We start from the raw sequence: 18,816 nt of genomic DNA, 5'->3' as shown, positions 1-18,816 counted from the left end.
TAAAAAAAAGGCTATGGGAAGCTAGAGACAGGGTATAAATGTTTACAAAATTATATAAGATTTCCACAAAGCAGAAAAAGAGAAAAACAAGATACAGCCTCTTGACCATCAAATATATTCTAGGCTACCAATGCTGCCCTCAGCTTCCTTCCATCCTCTCTTTCCACTCTCTCATTGGAGTCCAGATACGTTTCCCCAATTGTTTAGCTTTCCGACCCTTCTTCTCGTACATTGCTTTCTCAAGATTATATATAGCTAGTAGTCGTGAGATCCATTGCTGAAATGTTGGAGGATTTGGATCTTTCCATAAACAAGCTATACATATCCTGCTAATAGCCAATCCTTGAAAAATAAATTCTTGCTGATCTACAAGGACCCCCTCCTTTGCAACGCCCAATACCATTACTTCTTAAACTTACAGAAATCCCCAATGCTCTATACAAAAAGTGTTCTATTGAATTTTTAAATGGGTCCAGACTTGAGCAAGAGGCAAACATGTGTATTGTATCAGCTTCGGTACTTTGGCATCGTGGGCAGGTTATACCGCTTGTTCCCCCCCAGCGAGCTATTCTATGTGGAGTGTAATAAAGTTCATAAAGTTTTAAAGTATTGAGCTTGAAGGTTTGCTACCTTTAATACTGTATTTCCTAGCTTGAGCGAGGTTTCATACTCGCTCCCTTCCGTATTCAATTTTCTTTGCCATTTTTCAGACGTTTTCCCTTGATCGTCTTCTAAGTACCGGCTTAGTTCTTCATGTACATGTGAAATTGTACAGCTCCCTTCGCTCCGTAGTTGTTACATGACTTCTTCTCTGTTAACTATCATACTACCCCCTTGTTTTTTTGTTAAGGCAGACCTGATCTGCAGATACTTAAAAAAGTCTCTGCGCTCTAGATTATATAAGTGTTGTGCCTTATCAAAGGTAATTATACCGGTGGCATCTGTAAAATCCCCTATAGTCTTATGCCAAGCGCATCCCACCGTTTCATTACGTTGTCATGAAACACCATCGGCAGTGAAGGATTATTAAATAAGGGAGTATAGTAGTTCATTCTGCCAACACCTAGTTTTTTTCCCGGACCGAGGTCCATACTGACGCTGCGGCCCGAGTGCCTTGAATTTAACTTTCTTATAATAGTTTGCCTCACTATATGTTAGAAGCCATCCTTTAGCCACAGTTGTTATAAGCTCGTATATATCTGGGATGCTCTCGCTACCTCTCCACTCATCTTCAATCACACCCCCCAAAAGACCTCTTGCATATTGGAGTACTGCTGCCCAATAATATAGCCAGAAATCAGGTACTGTCAGACCCCCTGGCTCTTTCGACAATGACATATATTTTATGGCTCTTCGTGTTCTGCCTTTTGCCCAGATAAAGCGGTTCGCGACTCCCTCCATCTCTTTAAACCAATTACCCTTAAACTTTAGTGGGATCGTCCTAAACAGATATAACAATTTAGGGAGGAACAGCATTTTAATTATATTACAGCAGCCTATTATCGTCATGTGAAAGTTATTCATTTTATCTAGATCTTTCCTTGCTTTCTTAAGCACTGGGGCAATGTTCTTCTCTACTAAATTCATTAGGTCTGAGGTTATCGTTATTCCGAGATAGACCGCTGTGTCTGTCACCCTTTGATCTACCATTGTGATCTTCTTATTGACCACGATTTGTGTCTTCCCTTGATTTAGTTTATACCAAGATAAGGCCCCAAAAATGTGTCTAGCTCACTTTCTTACACTACTCTTCGACAAAAACACAGGACCAAAGCTGTCACCATATATATGCCAAGTGGCTCCTTCTCACACATACCTGTGGCTACTCTTGTGTTTTTAGTCCATACCATTTAACCTGTTGGTGCTTTACAGCCCATGCTTATAATGGATCTTCAGAGATCATTGTGCAGTTACAATGAAGCAACAAATCCTGGAATACAAACTGATGGGCCTTAAAAGTTATGACTTGCTTTCCCCCATTACAAGTGAAAACATGACTGCTCTGTCACAGAAGCATTGTGTTTGTACATAACAATAAAGGAAAGCTAAACTTTTGCTTTTCTTTGTCGTTGCATTTCCGGTCACATTTCTCTAGATCTCTAGCTGTAGCCTGAACTTTTGTGTTTGTAGTTAGGTTCACTGAGTGAGGCCAACATGTATTCAGTGACTGAGCTCTGTGGCTAAAAGGACCTGCCCTGCTCTTGCTGTATTGCAGCTGATAATAGCCTGGGGAGCAGTTCAAGTGCTGAACTGTTCATGCACATCTCTCAAGCGCACCAATGTCCATACCGGCACCACATCATTACCTAGTCATTTGTCTTCCTCTCACAGTCCTTATATATGAGTTTACCTTCACTCATGCAGAATCTAATCACTAAACTTGCCTTTCCTTCCCAATTCAAAATGGCCCCTTTATCCAAGTTTATGAGTAGATCACTTCCTGAGAAGGACTCCCTATTTTTATCATTCTGCAACGGTTGCGAACTTGGCTTCAGTAGTGCCTTTTTTCTTTTTCTGTTTTTTTGGTTTCCGGTCTGCTGGGTGGTTCCTGTCTTTTTTTATTGTGATCACAAGCATGTATTGGGACTATTTGGTCATGAGAGGAGTGTGGATGGGCTGGGCTGCTGGATGCTTCCTCATGGTGATTGCGGTGAGCGATCTCTTTCTTTTTCCTTTTGTTGGGCACTGTTATTTTTTCCTGCTGTTGGGTCACTGTACCTGAATTCAGGACTCTCAGGCAGCGTCCCAGTTGGGTTTTTCTGGTGGTGTCTTTCTGGTGGTGTCGTGAGGCACCAGGCACCCGCTTGATTCTGTCATGGCATCCAGCAGCTGGGTAGCTTGGGTGTCGCGGCACTTCTGCCTGACCCTCATTATGGCGAGGGAGGCATGTTCTGGGTCCCACTGGCTCTATTTCAAGACTTATTTTTCACATAGGGCTATTTCCTCATTTCTGTGGTGCCCTACCTATCTGTCTGCCTTTATATTTGGTGTGGGCGCGTTGCTCTCGCTTCGCGGGGTATCATGCTCTCAGTAGGGTGGCCAGTATGTCCCTTTGGCCCTGTTGTATAGGTCTGGGACTCTTCCTCCGGGGTTTGCTGTTTCTCTGGTTTATGTTACAAGTTACAGGGCTGACACATTGTGTTTTATTTGTGGTGCTGCTTCTCTTTTTGCTGGGTCTGTATGTGTCATGCTTCCTCCAGTGGTGGCTGGGCCATCCGCTGGGGTGACTGTGGTCCCTGCTCTCCAGGGCCTCGTGCTGTGGCTGTTGAGCTGTGTGTTGTGCTTAGGAAGGGCCACCTTCTGCAATGGTTCCTCGTTTGGATCCTTCTGTGGTGATGGGGGGGTCGTTATGGTAATGAGGGTCCATTTATGCAGGGCCCTGGTTTGTCCGTTATTGGATTTGCTATGATGGTGCAGCCTGCTCTTGCTTTCTTTTCCCCATTTGTCAGATTCCCTCCTCTGCTGACCCTTCTGCTGGGTGGTTTGGGCTGGATCTGATGGCAGGTGGTTCTCATTTGGTGTACTCCAGTTTCTGTGGTTCCCGCTCCTCTGCTGGGCTTGGGAGCATGGTGTTTGGCCCTCTTTGATTCTGTTGGGGGGCTTGTTGATTCTCCAGGGTGCACGATATGTTACTGCTTGTGATTTGTCCTGCCTGCTTCGCTGTACATCCCTGATGGACATCTCCTCCTCTTTGCTGGGTGCCTTGGTGTGCCGGGCTCACTAGGTTCTTTGCGTATTTCTTTTTATACTTTGACTCAGGGTAGGGGAACATGATTCTCTAGGCTGCCATGCTGCGGTCTCCTTAGGTGTGGGGGTTCTTTTGCACCAATCTGCCTTGATGAGTGGGGGCTACTTGCATGGGTTGGGTCTTCAGCAGTTCATGTTTGCCATTACTGTGGCTATGTTTGGCTCTTACAGTTAGTGCTCCAGCCCTCATGGTTCAGCTGCTCCTAGTTTCCTATCAGTGAATGTGGTTTTCTGGGATGGACTTTTGTGTGCATATTCTACTAACCCTCATTACGATCCCTTGGTCCTTTCCATTATTGGTTCCCAGGCTGTGGACGTGAGGACCTGGCTCTCTTCCCATCCATGTGGCCTTCATGGTCTCTTGGTTGGGCTGCTTTCATTGTGTGAACTGGGCTTTTCCGGGCACCTTTCCTTCTGAGGGTTGTTGCCTTGCTGCTCGTGGGGCTTGCTTCCGTTGTTTCTGTTCACTTTCCATGGCCAGTTGGTGGCTGGGGTGTTCCACCCTGTTCAGGCCCTCGGTAGATCATTCGGTTCTCCCTCTTGTGTTATTCCCGTGGGTGTCTCCGACTGCTCTGCCTCTGTTATAGACTAGTGTCTCTTGGATGTCTGCGTTCTTCTGTCTCGCCTACTGTGCTGCTGTTTCGCCATCCAGGCTCCCTCTTTAGGATCCTGCCCGTTGGGCTGGCATCCACCCACATGATGTTCTCCATGCCTTGGCTCCATAGAGGGTTTTTTTTGCATTCTGTGGGTTCCGGCTCTTCCCTTCTATGGGGGTGCCTGCATTGTTGCTTGGGTCCAGCTTCTTGCTGTGCCTGGTTCTCCTCTTCCTTGGGGCCTGCTTCGGGTTGGTCTTGGGGTGGTCTTTGGGTTGGTGCATGTTGTGTTTTCATCCTTTGGCACTCTCTTCTTCGTCGCCCCTCTGATTCTTCAGGGCCATGGATCACCTTTCTGGGGTGTTGTCCTCTATGCCAGCCTTCGATCCTGGTGCCGGGGGTTAGGTCTATCTCCTCTTGTTCACTGTCTTCTCTGGCTTTGTTCCCCTTGTCCAGAGTGCCTGCCTCTGGTCCAGTGGCTCTTTGTCCAGCAGGGCTCTCCTGTTCTGGTGGGCTCTGCTCCTTTGTCCAGGGTTTTTGTTTTGATGCCGGGCGTGGTGGCTTAGTGGCCTATGGCATCCCCTGAGGGGCGTGGTTGTCCTCTTGGGCACTGTTTCCACTCCTGGCGGGTTCACCCAGCTTTCCTCCTCCTGAGGTCACTATACTGTGTTTCATCCCCCGGAGGCCTATGGGTGTGCTAGGGCTCTGTGATTGCACATTTCATGTTCTTAGGGGTGCTGACCTGGGGGTTTTCACTGCTTGGGGGCAGCGGTGCCCAGTGGCATTGCTTTCTTTTCCTCTTAGGTGCGGCTGGAGGCTGTCCCTTGCTCATGGGGGGGAGGATCTGCCTGATGATCCTGCTTGTCAGCTCTTTGGGCAGGGCATCTGTGCCCCTCCCTGCTTCTATTTCCTGGTTGATTTGCCTCTGGGTGGCTTCCCCTCTCCTGGCTCTCAGCTGTCTTTTGTCCGGGGTGTCTGTCTAGTCCTTCTGCTGCTCTGTGGTGGTGTTTTCCTTCCACTGTGTAGGTGTATATGGCTTGATGGTCAGTCCTTCCTTTTTAGTTTTAGTCTACATTGCCTGGCTTGGTTCCCCACTGAGCTGCTGCCCATCTGCCTCTCTCTATTGTTGTATGGTCCCTCCTCGCATGCTTCAGCAGAGGTTTCTGTGTCTGTTCGCAGCTTGTGGTTAGTCTCTTGTGCGCAGTCCATCTTGGACCATGGATGTTCTTTGGCTACTGCTGCTCTGCTCCGGCTTTCGCAGCTGCCATCTCCCTTAGCGGCTTGTTGCCATTCTAGGTGGTCTTTTCTGGCTGGTGTCAGTTTGGGGATTATCCTCTTCCTCTTGGTTCCTCCAGCGGTGATGCTCTTTTAAGCTTGTGTTGGTTGTCTCTGCCCTTTGTGGTGTGTGAGCGGTGATTCGGCTATGCATGGGGCTGGTATTTTGTCTGTGTCCTCTGGAAGCCCACTTGCTGCAGAGTTGTTTATTCAGCGTCCTGTTGTTCCTTCAGCATTGCAGCTTTGGGGCATGCCTCTGCTTCTGCTGGTCTCCTGGGGTGCTCTTTGTGGCTTTTGGGATTGATCACCTTCGTGCTTATTTTGGCCACGGCTGTTCTGGTGGCCTTTTTCTTCTAGACGGCAGATTGGGGAGTTTGGGGCATTGTATGTAATGCCCTCCTTTGCTTCGGCTTTTCCAGCTGTTGTGGTGCTTAGTCCTCATCTGGCTTTTGTCCCTGCCAGTGGTGTGCTCTTTGCCTTTGGGCTCTGGTGTGGTTTTGCCTTCCTGTTGTCTGTTCCTTGGTTTCCTCCCTGACTGTGCTTCATGCTCTTTCTCCGTCTTTGTGACTCACTGCTGGTGTTTCGAACGTCGGGAGCTTTGTCGGTCTCCCTGGGTCTGGCACTGGGTGTTCCATGGCTTCTCTCCATTCCTTATCCTTTTGACTGCATTGGCCTTCTCCTGTCTTCTGCTTTGGATGGCCTTCATGTCCTGGTGTTTTCTCCCCGGGTGATCTCTGCTGGTGTTGCGGCATCCGGGGCAGTGCTTGCCAGAATTTTCTTTCATCGCATTGGCATTGGGCGCTGCACCTCACTTTTCTCTTTGAATGGTGGTGTGTCCTCTGGTTTTTGGAACTGCTGTTTTAGGTCCAGCGTGTTCTCCTGTGGTGCCATCTTCTCGGGGTCGTTGTTGCTGTCTCTTGTTTTGCTTTTTCATGGTGTATTGTTCAAAATCAGTTTTTTGGGCTTGGGTATGTACTCATATGTAAAGACTGTGAAAAGAAGATGGACAAGGAGGTAAAGCCCGATTACATACCGGTAATATTTTTTACTCTGAGTCCACGTCTGCCTTGTCACAGTCCTTAGTTACCCGCGCCTCTCGATGCTGTTGCACTGATTTCTTTCTGTGCTTTGTTATTTCAGGAAGTCCTTTCCAGGAAGTGATACACTTATACTGTTAGGTATGAGGCAATCTTGGATTGGGAAGGAAAAGTCAAGTTTGGTGATTAGGTTCTGCATGAATGGAAGTATACTCATTCGTAAGGCTGTGACGAGGAAGACGTGGACTCATAGTAATTAATATTACCGGTAAGTAACCGGGCACCAGAGCCGCATAGAGGTGCACAGTTCGAGTCACAGGACAGTGAATCAGTGCTGTGCACTTGCATGTCCACAGCTGTGGAGGCGAGCTGCCCTATCACAGCAGATTATGGTGCATGTTGAACGGACCACCTAGTGACCTGTCAGTCTTCTCTCAGGTAATTGGACTCCTGATGCAAGGAGCAGGACACCTGGCAGTGCTTGCAGCGAGTCTGTGTCTTTCATCAGAAGGAGCATGTGTGTCTGGGGTCTCGGAAGGACGTGCAATGCTTACATTGGTGCAGGGCATATGCTCATAAAAACATCCTCTATGGTTGATGGAAACTGACATCTAAGGAGAGGGCGAGCTGGACTGCTGGGCAAATAAAGCTATTTGCTTTAGCAAGGACGCAGAATTAGAAATTCATGCTGTCAGCTTAATTAATTGGTGTAGGCATTCTGAGATCACACAGTGGATATTCGAATTGCTACAATGCTTTAGCCTCATTTGTGATGAGTGACACTTGGCAGGGCTGAGTGGAACGAATCAGTGGATTTAGGAGTGAAGGATCCACTAGTAATGTGCAGAGCGAGGCGTGGAGGATAAATGATGTAGAGGTTTACTCAATGAAGAGGGCTCTGTCCACATAAAACATCAAGAAGAGTTCAGGAGGCTCCTTTGCATCCTCTAAATCGTAAAACCACCCATTAGCTCACTCACAAATTCCAGCATTTTCTTAGTGCAGCAATTCGTCTCCACAAAAAAGTCTATGCAGGATCATATTGACGTGACACCATAGAAGATGTAACATATTTTTAAACTACATTTTTACAGTATTTTACAGAAAATCACATTTGATTGGAGGGAATGGGAAGATGTATGGTTTGCACCCTCGTTGGACTTAATACTCTAGGGGTTATTTTTTCATCCACTTTCTGATTTTGGAAGGAACACCTAGCCACTTCAGTAATTTTATAATACACACAACTACAATTTTCTCAGCCTCTTCGCGTATTCTTTTTTGTTCCTCATCATGAATTTTATACTTTTCTTCTAAATTTCTATCACGTTTGATTTTCAAATTGTTCACTTTTTCATCATCTCCTTTCTCCTTTAATAATATTTCTATCTTGATGCCTTCCTCGCTTTTAGTCCACAAAGCAGTTTTCTCTGTGTAAGCAGCGGAGCCCATTTGGACATCACGATGACACTGAGATGTACTCTCCCTCAAATCGCTGCATCTTTCTATTTCCTTCATCAGTAGTTTTTCTTTTGCCTTCATTGTTTCATACAGTATTTCAATTTCCTTCTGATACTGGTGCTCAATCATATCTTTCTCCGATTCTAGTTTTTTTGTTTTTTCCATTCTTAGCTCCTCAATTTTTTCTTGCAGCATCTTCTCGGCTTCACCATACATTTCATTTGAGTAGCATGTCCCACTGTTCTGCTCCACCATTCTTTCAACCACAGTGAGAAGCGTGCTGACCTGGATCTCTCGTTCCACTGAGGATGCTCTGTTATTAAATGCACAGTACCTGTTGCCACACATTTCGACCAGCTTCTGGAGGTGCCTGTTACTTCCATTGCTCAAGTATTCTTCTATGGACCTATTGCCTAAGTCATCTTTGCGTGTAAACAACACAATCATGTAGCTCACTGCTTGCTCTCCAAAGGCATCTTGAATTCGTTTGATTGTTTCCATTTCTTCCTCTGTATATCGACCAATCTTTACCACCAGGACAATGGCATGAGGGCCCGGAGAGCTGATGGTCACACATTTGCTGATCTCTTGTAGGATCTGCTCATCACTAAGCTCTGTGTCAAAGAAGCCTGGTGTATCAACAACTACAACATTTCTTCCGTTCAACTTCACTGTTTCTTTCCGACAGGTCTGGTCCACCGATGTTGAACAAGCTCTTGCGTTAAATTTCTTTGCACCCAGGATGGTGTTTCCTGTTGCACTTTTACCGACTCCAGTTTTGCCCACAAGAACTATTCGCAGTTCTGATGCTCCAGTGTATCGGCCATCCGTCCTTCGATCTAATAACAAAACAATGGTGATGTTAACAGTACTCTTAAAAACACGTATTAAAGACAGATGCTAGTTCATTGGCAGATCTCGATATGAAATGACAATAGATGGGATTGAGTGTTCAGAAAAATGTTCATAATTTTGAAAGCCGATTGTATGAGTTTTAACCGAACCTTTGTTTAACTTGTATATCTGTGTCAAAGGGAGCGATGTAAATCGGGTAGCTTTGTCGTACTCCAGTATAGTTAAGGAATTGTTCAAGTGCTCTTATGGAAATCAAGCGCATTTCTGGCAGGCCAGTGCAAAGTCAAGAAGAAAAGCAACATTTTTAACTGTTTTTCATGTCTACCCCAGGGTGTTGCTTTTTAACCATTTTGCTGCAAAAGTGGAAATGAGTTTCTACTGGTAAAAACGTGCATGCATTATTGTGGTATCCAGCATTACTTACCACGAACATATCCACTTGCTTCTTCTCCGGAACTACCAGAAGTATCTGGCTGAGGAGTAGGAAACAAAATAGGATTCACTTACAAGAAAGTTAATACACTTTAGGTAACTCAGCAATGGCAATGGATTCTAATATGTAACATCTTTACAATCTCATATTATGCTGAAAAAAACGTTCTGAACGAAGATAATATCCTGTAACAATGTCTTGAGTTTCTGGCACCAAATCGTTAGTATAGGGCAACCTTTGAGGGCGTACTGAGTTTTAAATTTCGTCCCTCAAAAATATCAATTCAGAACATTGAATAAACCAATATCTTGGTAATTATTATATATACATGAATTCAAATTTACAATGTATTGTGAGGGTACATAGATGTGAAGTTAAGAATTGCATATACATTTTAAGGTATCAGGCAGCACCAAGCAAAATAATGACTCACAAATGTATTCCTTTCTCACTTACATATGGTTATTGTTGAAGTATCAGCGGAAAAGGTTGTTTCATCATAATAATCTCAAATATGGATCCCTTCACATGTTTTATCACTAACACAAGTCATTGCCACGAGGCAATCTTGTTTATATGTTAAATCTAAATTAATTTTCCTGTATTCGTTCCTAGTTGCCTATGCCTAAAATATCGTAATACAAATTGTTACAAGTATATTCTTCTCAATCAAGGTTGCGTTACTTTGGTGTTAATCCAGATTATGTCAGCCAGTGCCGGAAAGTAGGGGGATCACAACAGATCCTGGTTCCGGCAGCGATTTATGGGTCGGATCCGGAATCCGGCTGACCCAGGGAAATATGCTGAAATTGTGCAGGCATAGTTTTATGACACTGGGAGATAATTCAGCAGCACCTAGCACGCTATCTTCATTCTGTTCGTCTTTTGTCAAGTATCATCCTGGCTGGGAGCCATCTGGAGTTGACTACTTAGATGTCAATGCAATGGAAGGAACCAAGGCATTCTCCCCGCACCTGAGCGTTCCACGGGCCATGACGAGCTGAGCTCGTCATGAGCACCGGAGCGCCGTGGCTCATGACGAGCTCAGCTCGTCATGATCGTCCAAGGGGTTAAACCATGCAAAGTTGCCACCTTGTAAATACGGTGCAGTGCATTGCACCACCGAACATTGTAAAAAGCAACTTCTGGTGGCGCAATCCCCTTGTAAATATGCCCCAATGACTTGAAGGTAGGATTTTGGCTTTGTTCATAATCCCCCGCCACCCTCCCCCCCCCCGTCGTGAAGAGATCTGCAAGCAATGTAAGAATGTAAGATTTATTTGCTTTGTATGAGTAACTATTCAAATAATGATTGAAATGGCAACTACTTGTTTATTTTGTTATTTAGTGCTTTATAAGGACAAGTCATTCCAGTGCAGGATGTCAGAGAGCTTTACTTCATGCTCAGTAAATCCTACAAGTGTGTGAATCAATGTACAGGAGATGTTATTTAAGACAATGAGGGTTATAAGGTGTAGGAATGGCAAACCAGCCCTACTTGTAGACAATTGTTGTTAAGAGTGAATGGTCTGAAGAAACACAAAGTCAGGATACTAAATGTAATTCATCGATAGGGCCTGTTTGTACTAACAAAAAATACTAAGTCCCAGAGGAGCCCTTCTTTTCAATCTTAGAATAACAACATATTGACAACAAAACAATAAGGATCTAAACCTACCGAATTTGTGCTGGCTTTCGGACTCTGAGCACTTTACCACTGCTGAACAATGCTAAAGTGCATGTGCTCTGTACCTAAAATGTGATGAAAATTGGTTTATCCATGATAAGCATATCTGGTTTACTTATACGTCAGTAGTAAAGTGTGCTATCTGGGCCTAGGGCCTATAAATCAAATGCTACTAGTGGGCCTGCAGCACTGGTTGTGCCACCCACCTAAGTAGCCTTTTAACCATGTCTCAGGCCTGTACCTGGAATGCCTGTGTGTGCAGTTTTAAACTGCTATATAATTTTGACAAGTTTACCTACTTGCCAGGCCTAAAACCTTTTCTGTTATTACATATAGGTAATCCCTAGAGTAGGCCCTTGACAGCCCATGGGCAGGGTGCAGTGTACTCGAGAGGTAGGAAATGCACTTTTAAGTTGTACATGTCCTGATAGTGAAATGCTCTTAAATTCATATTTCACTAATGCTAGGCCTATCTCTCCCATATGATAATATTGGAGCTGCCTTGTAACCTTTTACAAGTGTAACTTTCAGTTGGGAAATGGTAGAAAAAGTAAGTTTGTTGGCTCTGGACTCAATTTAAAAATACACATTTTCACAAATGTGGTTTTTATATTGCAAGTCTGATAGTGCTCCATTTAGAAAGATGTCATTTTCTTACTTACGCCCTTTAGTGCCTTCTGTCTGTCTTTAGATTACATATCTGAGCTGGGCGACAGCTGGCTTCCTGCCTTAAATCTAGACAGACGCACACAAAGGAAGGATAGGTGTGCCTGAGTGGCCATCTGCATGTTGATAGGTCTGCCTGAGCAAGATGTGTGAGAAAGGCTGACACTTCTACCTGAGAGGGCTGGGTCCTATCCACACACAACGGACAGCATGCCCACTGTTGTGAATCTGGAGCCAGGGCAGGGTTGAGTACACTACAAAGGCCTTTCTTTGAAGTCTCCCTACTTCAAAGGCTAAAATGGGTATAAGCACTGGACTTCTGACACCAAGTACTAAGTTTACTTTTGAGACCTGAGGAGCAACTGCCAGGAAGAGGAGCTGTGCTGCAGGAGGAACTGCAACCCTGCTAACTGCTTTGCTGTGTTGTTTTGCTGATTGTTGTGCTGTAGGAGGGACTGCCACTTTGCTACTTGTTTTGCAGTGTTAGCCTGCTGCCTTCTGTCTCTTGCCAGGCAGTAAGAAAGACTGAACCTTATCTCTAAAACCCCTAGAAAAAGCTTTAGTAACTCCAAGGGCTTGTTGGCTTGCTCCCTGTTCATGAAGTATCTGGGCCATCAAAGACTTCATTTTCATCCACACTGCTACCAGACTCTGCCATCCATGAGTTCGGCAAATGAGCCCTGCTAATATTGGCACTTGACACTTCCAAAGGCAGTGACTTCTACTTGGACTGCCAGCGGAGTCCAGCACTCCATTCACTACGACCAACACTTGCCCTGATCTGCAGTTGCGCTCTGTACTTGGGACTCCATGAACCTTAGAACCCATGATTCATTCCGAGTGGCTGAGGTACCCGGACAAACAAACAGCACATTGATCATGAGCACCACATTCCTTTCCCTTAGCATTGTCAGGGCAACGCCTACACCAGGGGAGTCCAGATCAACAGCAGCGCATTGCACCTGCGGCCCACCTTCCTTTCCCTGCACATTGCCTGGGTAACAACAATGCTGAGCAGATACCAAAAATGGGGCCCTGAACCTGAGACTGACACCTCGCCAGTGAAATGTACCGTGTGCACCTTGGGCCTGAGAGGTGCCTTCCTCCACCCTACGCGCTATTGCGGGTGGCTGAAATCCCTCAAACTGCATCGGTCCTGAGAGACTTGGTACATTTCTCCGTTCTGGTGCCTGTTGCACTCTGTGGCACATATGAACTGTGACGAGACATATCTATCGATCCCCCCTCCACCGAAGTGTGTCTAGTGAAACCTACTAATTACGTTTGATTTAAACACTGTGGTTATTGTTATACTTTTCCAAAGTGCATATCTTGAGATTCCTAAATGGGATTTTTGGCGTTTGGTCTTGTTTTAAAGAGTAAAGGAAATACTATTTTTCTAACTCTATGTAGAGTCTTTTTGTGTTTCTTTCAGTCTACTACTGTATGTTGCACACATTCTTTAAACATTGCCTCTTTAGTTTAGCCTGACAGTTCTCTGCCAAGCTACCAGTGGGTGAGTGCAGATTTACAAGCCCCTGGCACCTCTTTGTGCCGCCAATGTGGCACTTTTTTTGATGCAACAGTGGCGCAAACAATGTGGCCTACTTACCACTTGATGCATCTAGGGAGATGAGTCACGTTGTAAAGCCTTGCGTCACATTATACAAGTGTCAGGTATAATGTATGCAGGGTGGGCTTTCCCACGCAGGAAGGCCTCGTAAAAGTGAGGCAGTGAAATCTACAAGATTTCACTGTGCCACTTTTAGGACGCCACTGTGTCAAAACCTTACACCTGCTTGAAGCAGGTGTTATGAGTGACGCAGTACAGTAAGTATAGGCCTCAAAATACATTGCTGGACTTGCGTCATGCTTGTAACACAACTCCAGCAATGCTTCACTTCTGCATCTGTTAATCCTTGCACCAAGGGCACTGTATTGTAAATACAGCCCATCGATGGTGGAGCAAAGCCTTTACGCTGGTGCAAGGGAATTAACGCATCTATGCAGATGCGTCAGTTCCTTGTAAATCTGCCACTTCCATGTAAATCTGCCCCAAAGTGTCTACTTCACTTACCCTGACTAGTGTGGTGGTTCCTGCCTGGCCTGGGTGTATACATCAGCTAACCAGGAACCCCATTTCAAACAATTAGTAACCCATGCATATCCTAGCTCCTTGAGGACAATAAATAGCTCACTGTGCTATATTAGAAGGTTTGCAACTATGAACTGGAATTAACAAAATGATTTCAATGTCAATAGCAGTAGCCCAGTTATCGATTCACATAAATTACAAATCTGTGATCTGCATGTTATACAATTGTGATTTGAAAAAATACAGAACTTCTCTAGAATTGCATTGACCATCAGAGTTATCTTACCGCTACTATACTATTATAAATCCCTCAAAATTGCTTGCCAGACCAATATCTTTGCAGCAGATGTCTTAACCCTGTAAGATATTTTACGATGCAACCTCTTTGTGAGCACTTAAATAAGCTAGAACTGATTTGATGTCACGTTTGTCCTTATTGCCAATTCCTTGGCAGTAGATTTGTTTTTGATAAATGTGCTCATTGACAGTCCAACTCGATTTTTAAGCTCCAACCCTCATGACTCCACCCCTTTCCCTTTGGCACACCTTCACCACTCAATTTATGGATTCCTGGAGTCATATTTCTTCCTATTCTAGCACTGATGTCAGTGGCTAGATTGATATTGTAACATGCGTTGTTGCTGTATCAGCTACACTGCGGCAATACACTTTTGACTATCACACTCCTACGATTTTGACCCCTGATAGCATGCAGAAAATCAGAAAACAAACTTGTGTGTGTGCAAAGTTTACTTTGAGCATACAACTCAGCCTGGTGCAAGGATTATATTCGAAAGCATGGCAGAGATTGAGGTAAGTAGATGTACCATCACATACAACATTAACACATGGATGAACTGAAATGCTCACCTGTTGCTTTTCTCTTTGCCCCCGTACAGAGAAAGCCACAATGCAGGAAGGAGATAGGAATGCCTGCTCTCTGCAGTACTAACACTGTTGTCTTCTTCTCTGGCTGTCAGACTCCTTCTGACAGTGGTGTGTTTTGGATACCAAGGCGGTGGTCTCGTTACTCCAGATTCATTTTGTATTTTTAAGTTGCAATTTTGTCTTCTGATTGATCTATGACACTTTGTCACAGGTGAAGTTGGTTCACACAATCAGCTCTGTGATGGGTCACAGGTAGCAGTCAAAAGGGTTTGCAGAAATGTCAGCATGTTTCTTGATCAGTGAGTTTTCCTTTTGCCTCTAGTCCTTTGTAGAATTTCTTGCTGAGGTTGTGGAGATGGTCTTCCAACATCTCAATGCCTAGACGTCTATTGATATCTGCTGTTCTTGTGAAACGAGGAGCACCTGATGCTATCTTTAAGGTATTGTTCTGTGGTGTCTGCAGAGGCGTCCTATAATTCGATTGGCACCTGCTCCACACCGGTGACGCATATTTCATTGCTGGTCAAATAATGCAGTATTTGCATGCACCTTTCTCCCCATAGGCATCAACTCACTCCTCGGAAGTGGGTACAAAGCAGTCAGTTTGGGGCCTGCCACTGTACTCAACAGTTTGCTGTTTATGAAATACATGAGCAATGGAGAACAGATTTGCATCCCAGCTTTTAATATAGGAATAGAAATGTAAATGTATGCACTCACATGTATGAGCCCTTTAGGGACAGCAAGTCAGTCCGCTATATTTGGTGACACAAGTGTGTCAGTGAGACTCTGATGATAGGAACTGGATCCCTGTCAAACCCAGAGGCAACGCTGACAAGAGATATTATCCAGGATTGCCTGGCACGAGATAAGAGGGCGGATATACCATGGTTGAAATATGTTAGAGAGTCTCTTAAGGCCACGGGTCGCCTGGAACTTTTTAACCACCCCACAAAAATTCAGGTAAAGGATAAGAATATTGTGAAGGGGGATTTCTTGAATCTATTGGGCTCTATCAGGGAAGACCATGAGGTAACAAAACCCATAGTGAGAAGCCACATATTGACAAAATCTTGGCCGGGGATTGAACCTTACCTGTACCTCATTTAGAGCCCCCAGGAGAGGTTTTTTATGACACGCTTTAGGTTGAATACTATTCATCACAACCTAGCGGTGCCCTCAGGTTTTACTGAAACAGTGGAGCAGAAGGGTACCTGCGGCTGCGGTCATCGATCTCCGCAGGATACCCTTCATTTCGTGCTGTTATGTCCGTATTATATGCTCCCAAGGAAATATTTTTTAAAAAAAGTTTTAAAAAAAGGCTGGTTTTAGACAGGCCAAGGTGGCTCTCCTGTACCTGAAACTCTCTGCAGATATTTTTACATTGTATTGTACTGTAAATTTTTTAAGAGCAGTAATGTGCCTTAGGAATACAAGAGGGGTTATATGAACTATGTATTATCAATGGCACTTAAAGAACTCTTGGCTGTTTACATTTTTGCACATGCACTTTATAGAAATCGATGTACTGTTTATGTTAGGCCCCGTGTTCATATGATTTGGTACATGCACTTTTTAGTAATTTTATATAAATTCAAGTCTGCCCTATGTGTGTTGTACGCACTTAAATGCTGATCAAATTGGAACATTGCAATGATCGTCTCCTTTTATGAATTGACTTGTATTGTGTTTTTCTCTTTTACTTGTGTTTTTATGTCCGTTTCGGCCAAAATAAAAGATTCTTGATGATGATGGATCCCTGTCACCATGCCCAAGTGGCTAATGGGAGCAAATGCAAAACGGAGCAGCTACTGCACATAAACGTATCTTCATTCTATACACAAAGACACACATTTTTAAATATCTTTTTTATTGGCAAATATGAAATAGGTAGAGTTTGTAGTATTCTCTAGTTACTATGCATTCTTGATGTATAACGAAATAGACAGCAGTATTTCAAACATGCCATGTGGTTTGTCTTTTAATTCCCTCGTTATTGTTCTATATTGTTTTTTCCCTTATTATAACTTCCCAACTTCACCCTCCCATCCACTCAAACTTTTGAACCCAACTCTTTCTACCCCACACCAAACTTGGTCATTCCCACTACTGAAAACTTAACGGGCCACAATGTTGTGGCACAACTAGTGCTGGCTTCCCAGTCCTGTCCAGCAATGGAGCACAGCTATGAGTTGCAATCCTTGAAATGTAAATGTTGTCACAGATCAAAGAACCGATGAATTAGTGTAACAAGAGTTGAATGTTCAAGGGGGACATGTATTGTCCTAAATGCCTTGCGTAAATGCTTCAACCATGGATTCCCATTCCTGGGCAATGGGGTGTTTGCGTAAATCCAATATTAGGGGTGAGCAGGGCTCGCAGAGTTTCATGTTGTGGAATAAGTAGTGGTGTGCCATGAGCGTGCTTGTGAACTCCGCTCAACAGGTGTTTGGCAGAGTTTTTCTGAACTCCGTGCTCCAAGTGAAGAGCAGAGTGGCAAAACTTCTCAAATTCCACTGGCGGAGAAGGGTTTACTGCCCACCCATACCCATTCTCAGTTCCTTCAGCGAGTTATGCAAACAGTGCCCTGCAGCTGGTGAAGGAGATCAAGAATCCTGGCCCAATAGCCATTCAGCAATCAAAATGCCCACAAGACATAGGGTAGATCTGTGCCTGGAGCTCGGCACTGAGGACTGAGGGAAGATGCCCCATGGTAAATCTTGGAGATGCGACATGGAGTAAAATTGTGAGATACCTTGTGTGGTTTTAACAAGATGAATGGCCATTCTGAGTTGTGCAGTATTCGGCCTATATCTTTTTCCCATTTTTGTCAGAGGGAAAGCCTGGCCCGATCCTAATGTTGGAGGTGTGCTTGATAAAGATATCAAACAAGATGTGTACTGTAACCTAGGGTGTGAAGCTCTTGAATTACAGCACTGACAGTGGGTTCTGAGTCACAAATAAGGAACATAGCCTTCAGTGTTCACTTAATTTGGGCATATGTAAGGAAGTGACCGGGAGAAATTGTAAATTCTATCCTGAGTGTGTCAAACCCCAGTAGTTTCCCTTTCTGAAAATAGATTGGAGACAGTTATGATTCCCTGTTCAGTCTAACAGTCCCGATGCTACTGATGGTATCATTGAAGGCTATCAATGCTGTGAGGTAGATCACAGGGGTGTAGAAGGTTCTGTGTTTGTGGAGTGCTCTTGATAGTTGGAGATAGTATAACACAGTGGATAGCAGCAGTGGAGGGTGCCAGGTAGGGGAGGTTACAACTTCAAAATGGATTGGTTCAACTGGCCCTGACTTCAATCCCCTGTGGGCAAGCCTGTCTCCGAAAGGGAATGGCCCGCTAGCCGGCAGGTTGGCCACTGAAGCTGGGCTGAGAGATAGTATTGTTCAAAATCCACGAGCCCTAAGCCGCCAGCCTCTGTGGGGATTTTAGGAGTAGTCTATGCTACTCATCTTTTACTTTTGTGCCAAATAATCTGGTCTAGTGCGGTATCCAGATCTCGAAAAAGAAACCAGGAAGCGACAAGAGGAGATTGATGAAAAATATAAGATGCATTGGATAACAATCATTTTAATCAGGGCTACCCGTCCCATGATAATAAGGGGAGCGGTGTCTAGAAGAGGAACTGCTCCTTAAGCGACCAGAGTGATCTACCCAGGTTACCATCACGCAGCTCCTCTGATGAATGATATTTATTAATCCCAAGATACTTGAATGTGATCATTACTTGGTGAAGCCAAGAGTCCAAATGGTGGGGCCCATAGGGGAAGATGCAGGACTTAGATCAGTTGACCCTTGAGTCCAGAGATCACTTCAAAGTCAGCCAAGAGACAAGTTATAGGAGCTAGGTCCATTTGGGGCGCCCGAACATAAAGAAGGATATTGTCGGCATATAGTGATGCAGCATGAAGGACAGTTCTAATTGTCACCTCTTCCCCAGTACTCATCCCATTGTCTCAGTGCAATCGCTAGCAGTTCCATTGCTATTGAAAAACGGAACAGTGAGAGAGAGCATCCCTGATGGGTGCCCCTACCTACTGTGAAGGAGTGCAAGATATCCTGTCC

At 44.6% G+C, this 18,816-nt stretch overlaps 1 protein-coding gene across 4 annotated transcripts in view; it reads right to left on the bottom strand.

The window, feature by feature from the left end:
* Nucleotides 1–2,662: 2,662 nt before the first annotated feature.
* The window catches only part of LOC144784035 (GTPase IMAP family member 9-like), a 290,804-nt gene continuing 274,650 nt past the window's right edge, over nucleotides 2,663–18,816 (bottom strand). For all 4 annotated transcript variants that reach the window (XM_078662740.1, XM_078662739.1, XM_078662738.1 and 1 more), the window contains exons 5-6: nucleotides 9,393–9,441; nucleotides 2,663–8,952 (exon numbers count right to left, since the gene is read on the bottom strand). In XM_078662740.1, coding sequence (XP_078518866.1) covers nucleotides 7,829–8,952; nucleotides 9,393–9,441 — 1,173 coding nt within the window. In that variant the 3' untranslated portion in view covers nucleotides 2,663–7,828. The remainder of the gene's footprint in view (nucleotides 8,953–9,392; nucleotides 9,442–18,816) is intronic.

Source organism: Lissotriton helveticus, chromosome 10, assembly GCF_964261635.1.
Source record: "Lissotriton helveticus chromosome 10, aLisHel1.1, whole genome shotgun sequence".
Classification (NCBI taxonomy): Eukaryota; Metazoa; Chordata; class Amphibia; order Caudata; family Salamandridae; genus Lissotriton; species Lissotriton helveticus.
Note: the sequence above shows the minus strand (reverse complement) of the source record. Positions and strands in the feature narration are given on the sequence as shown.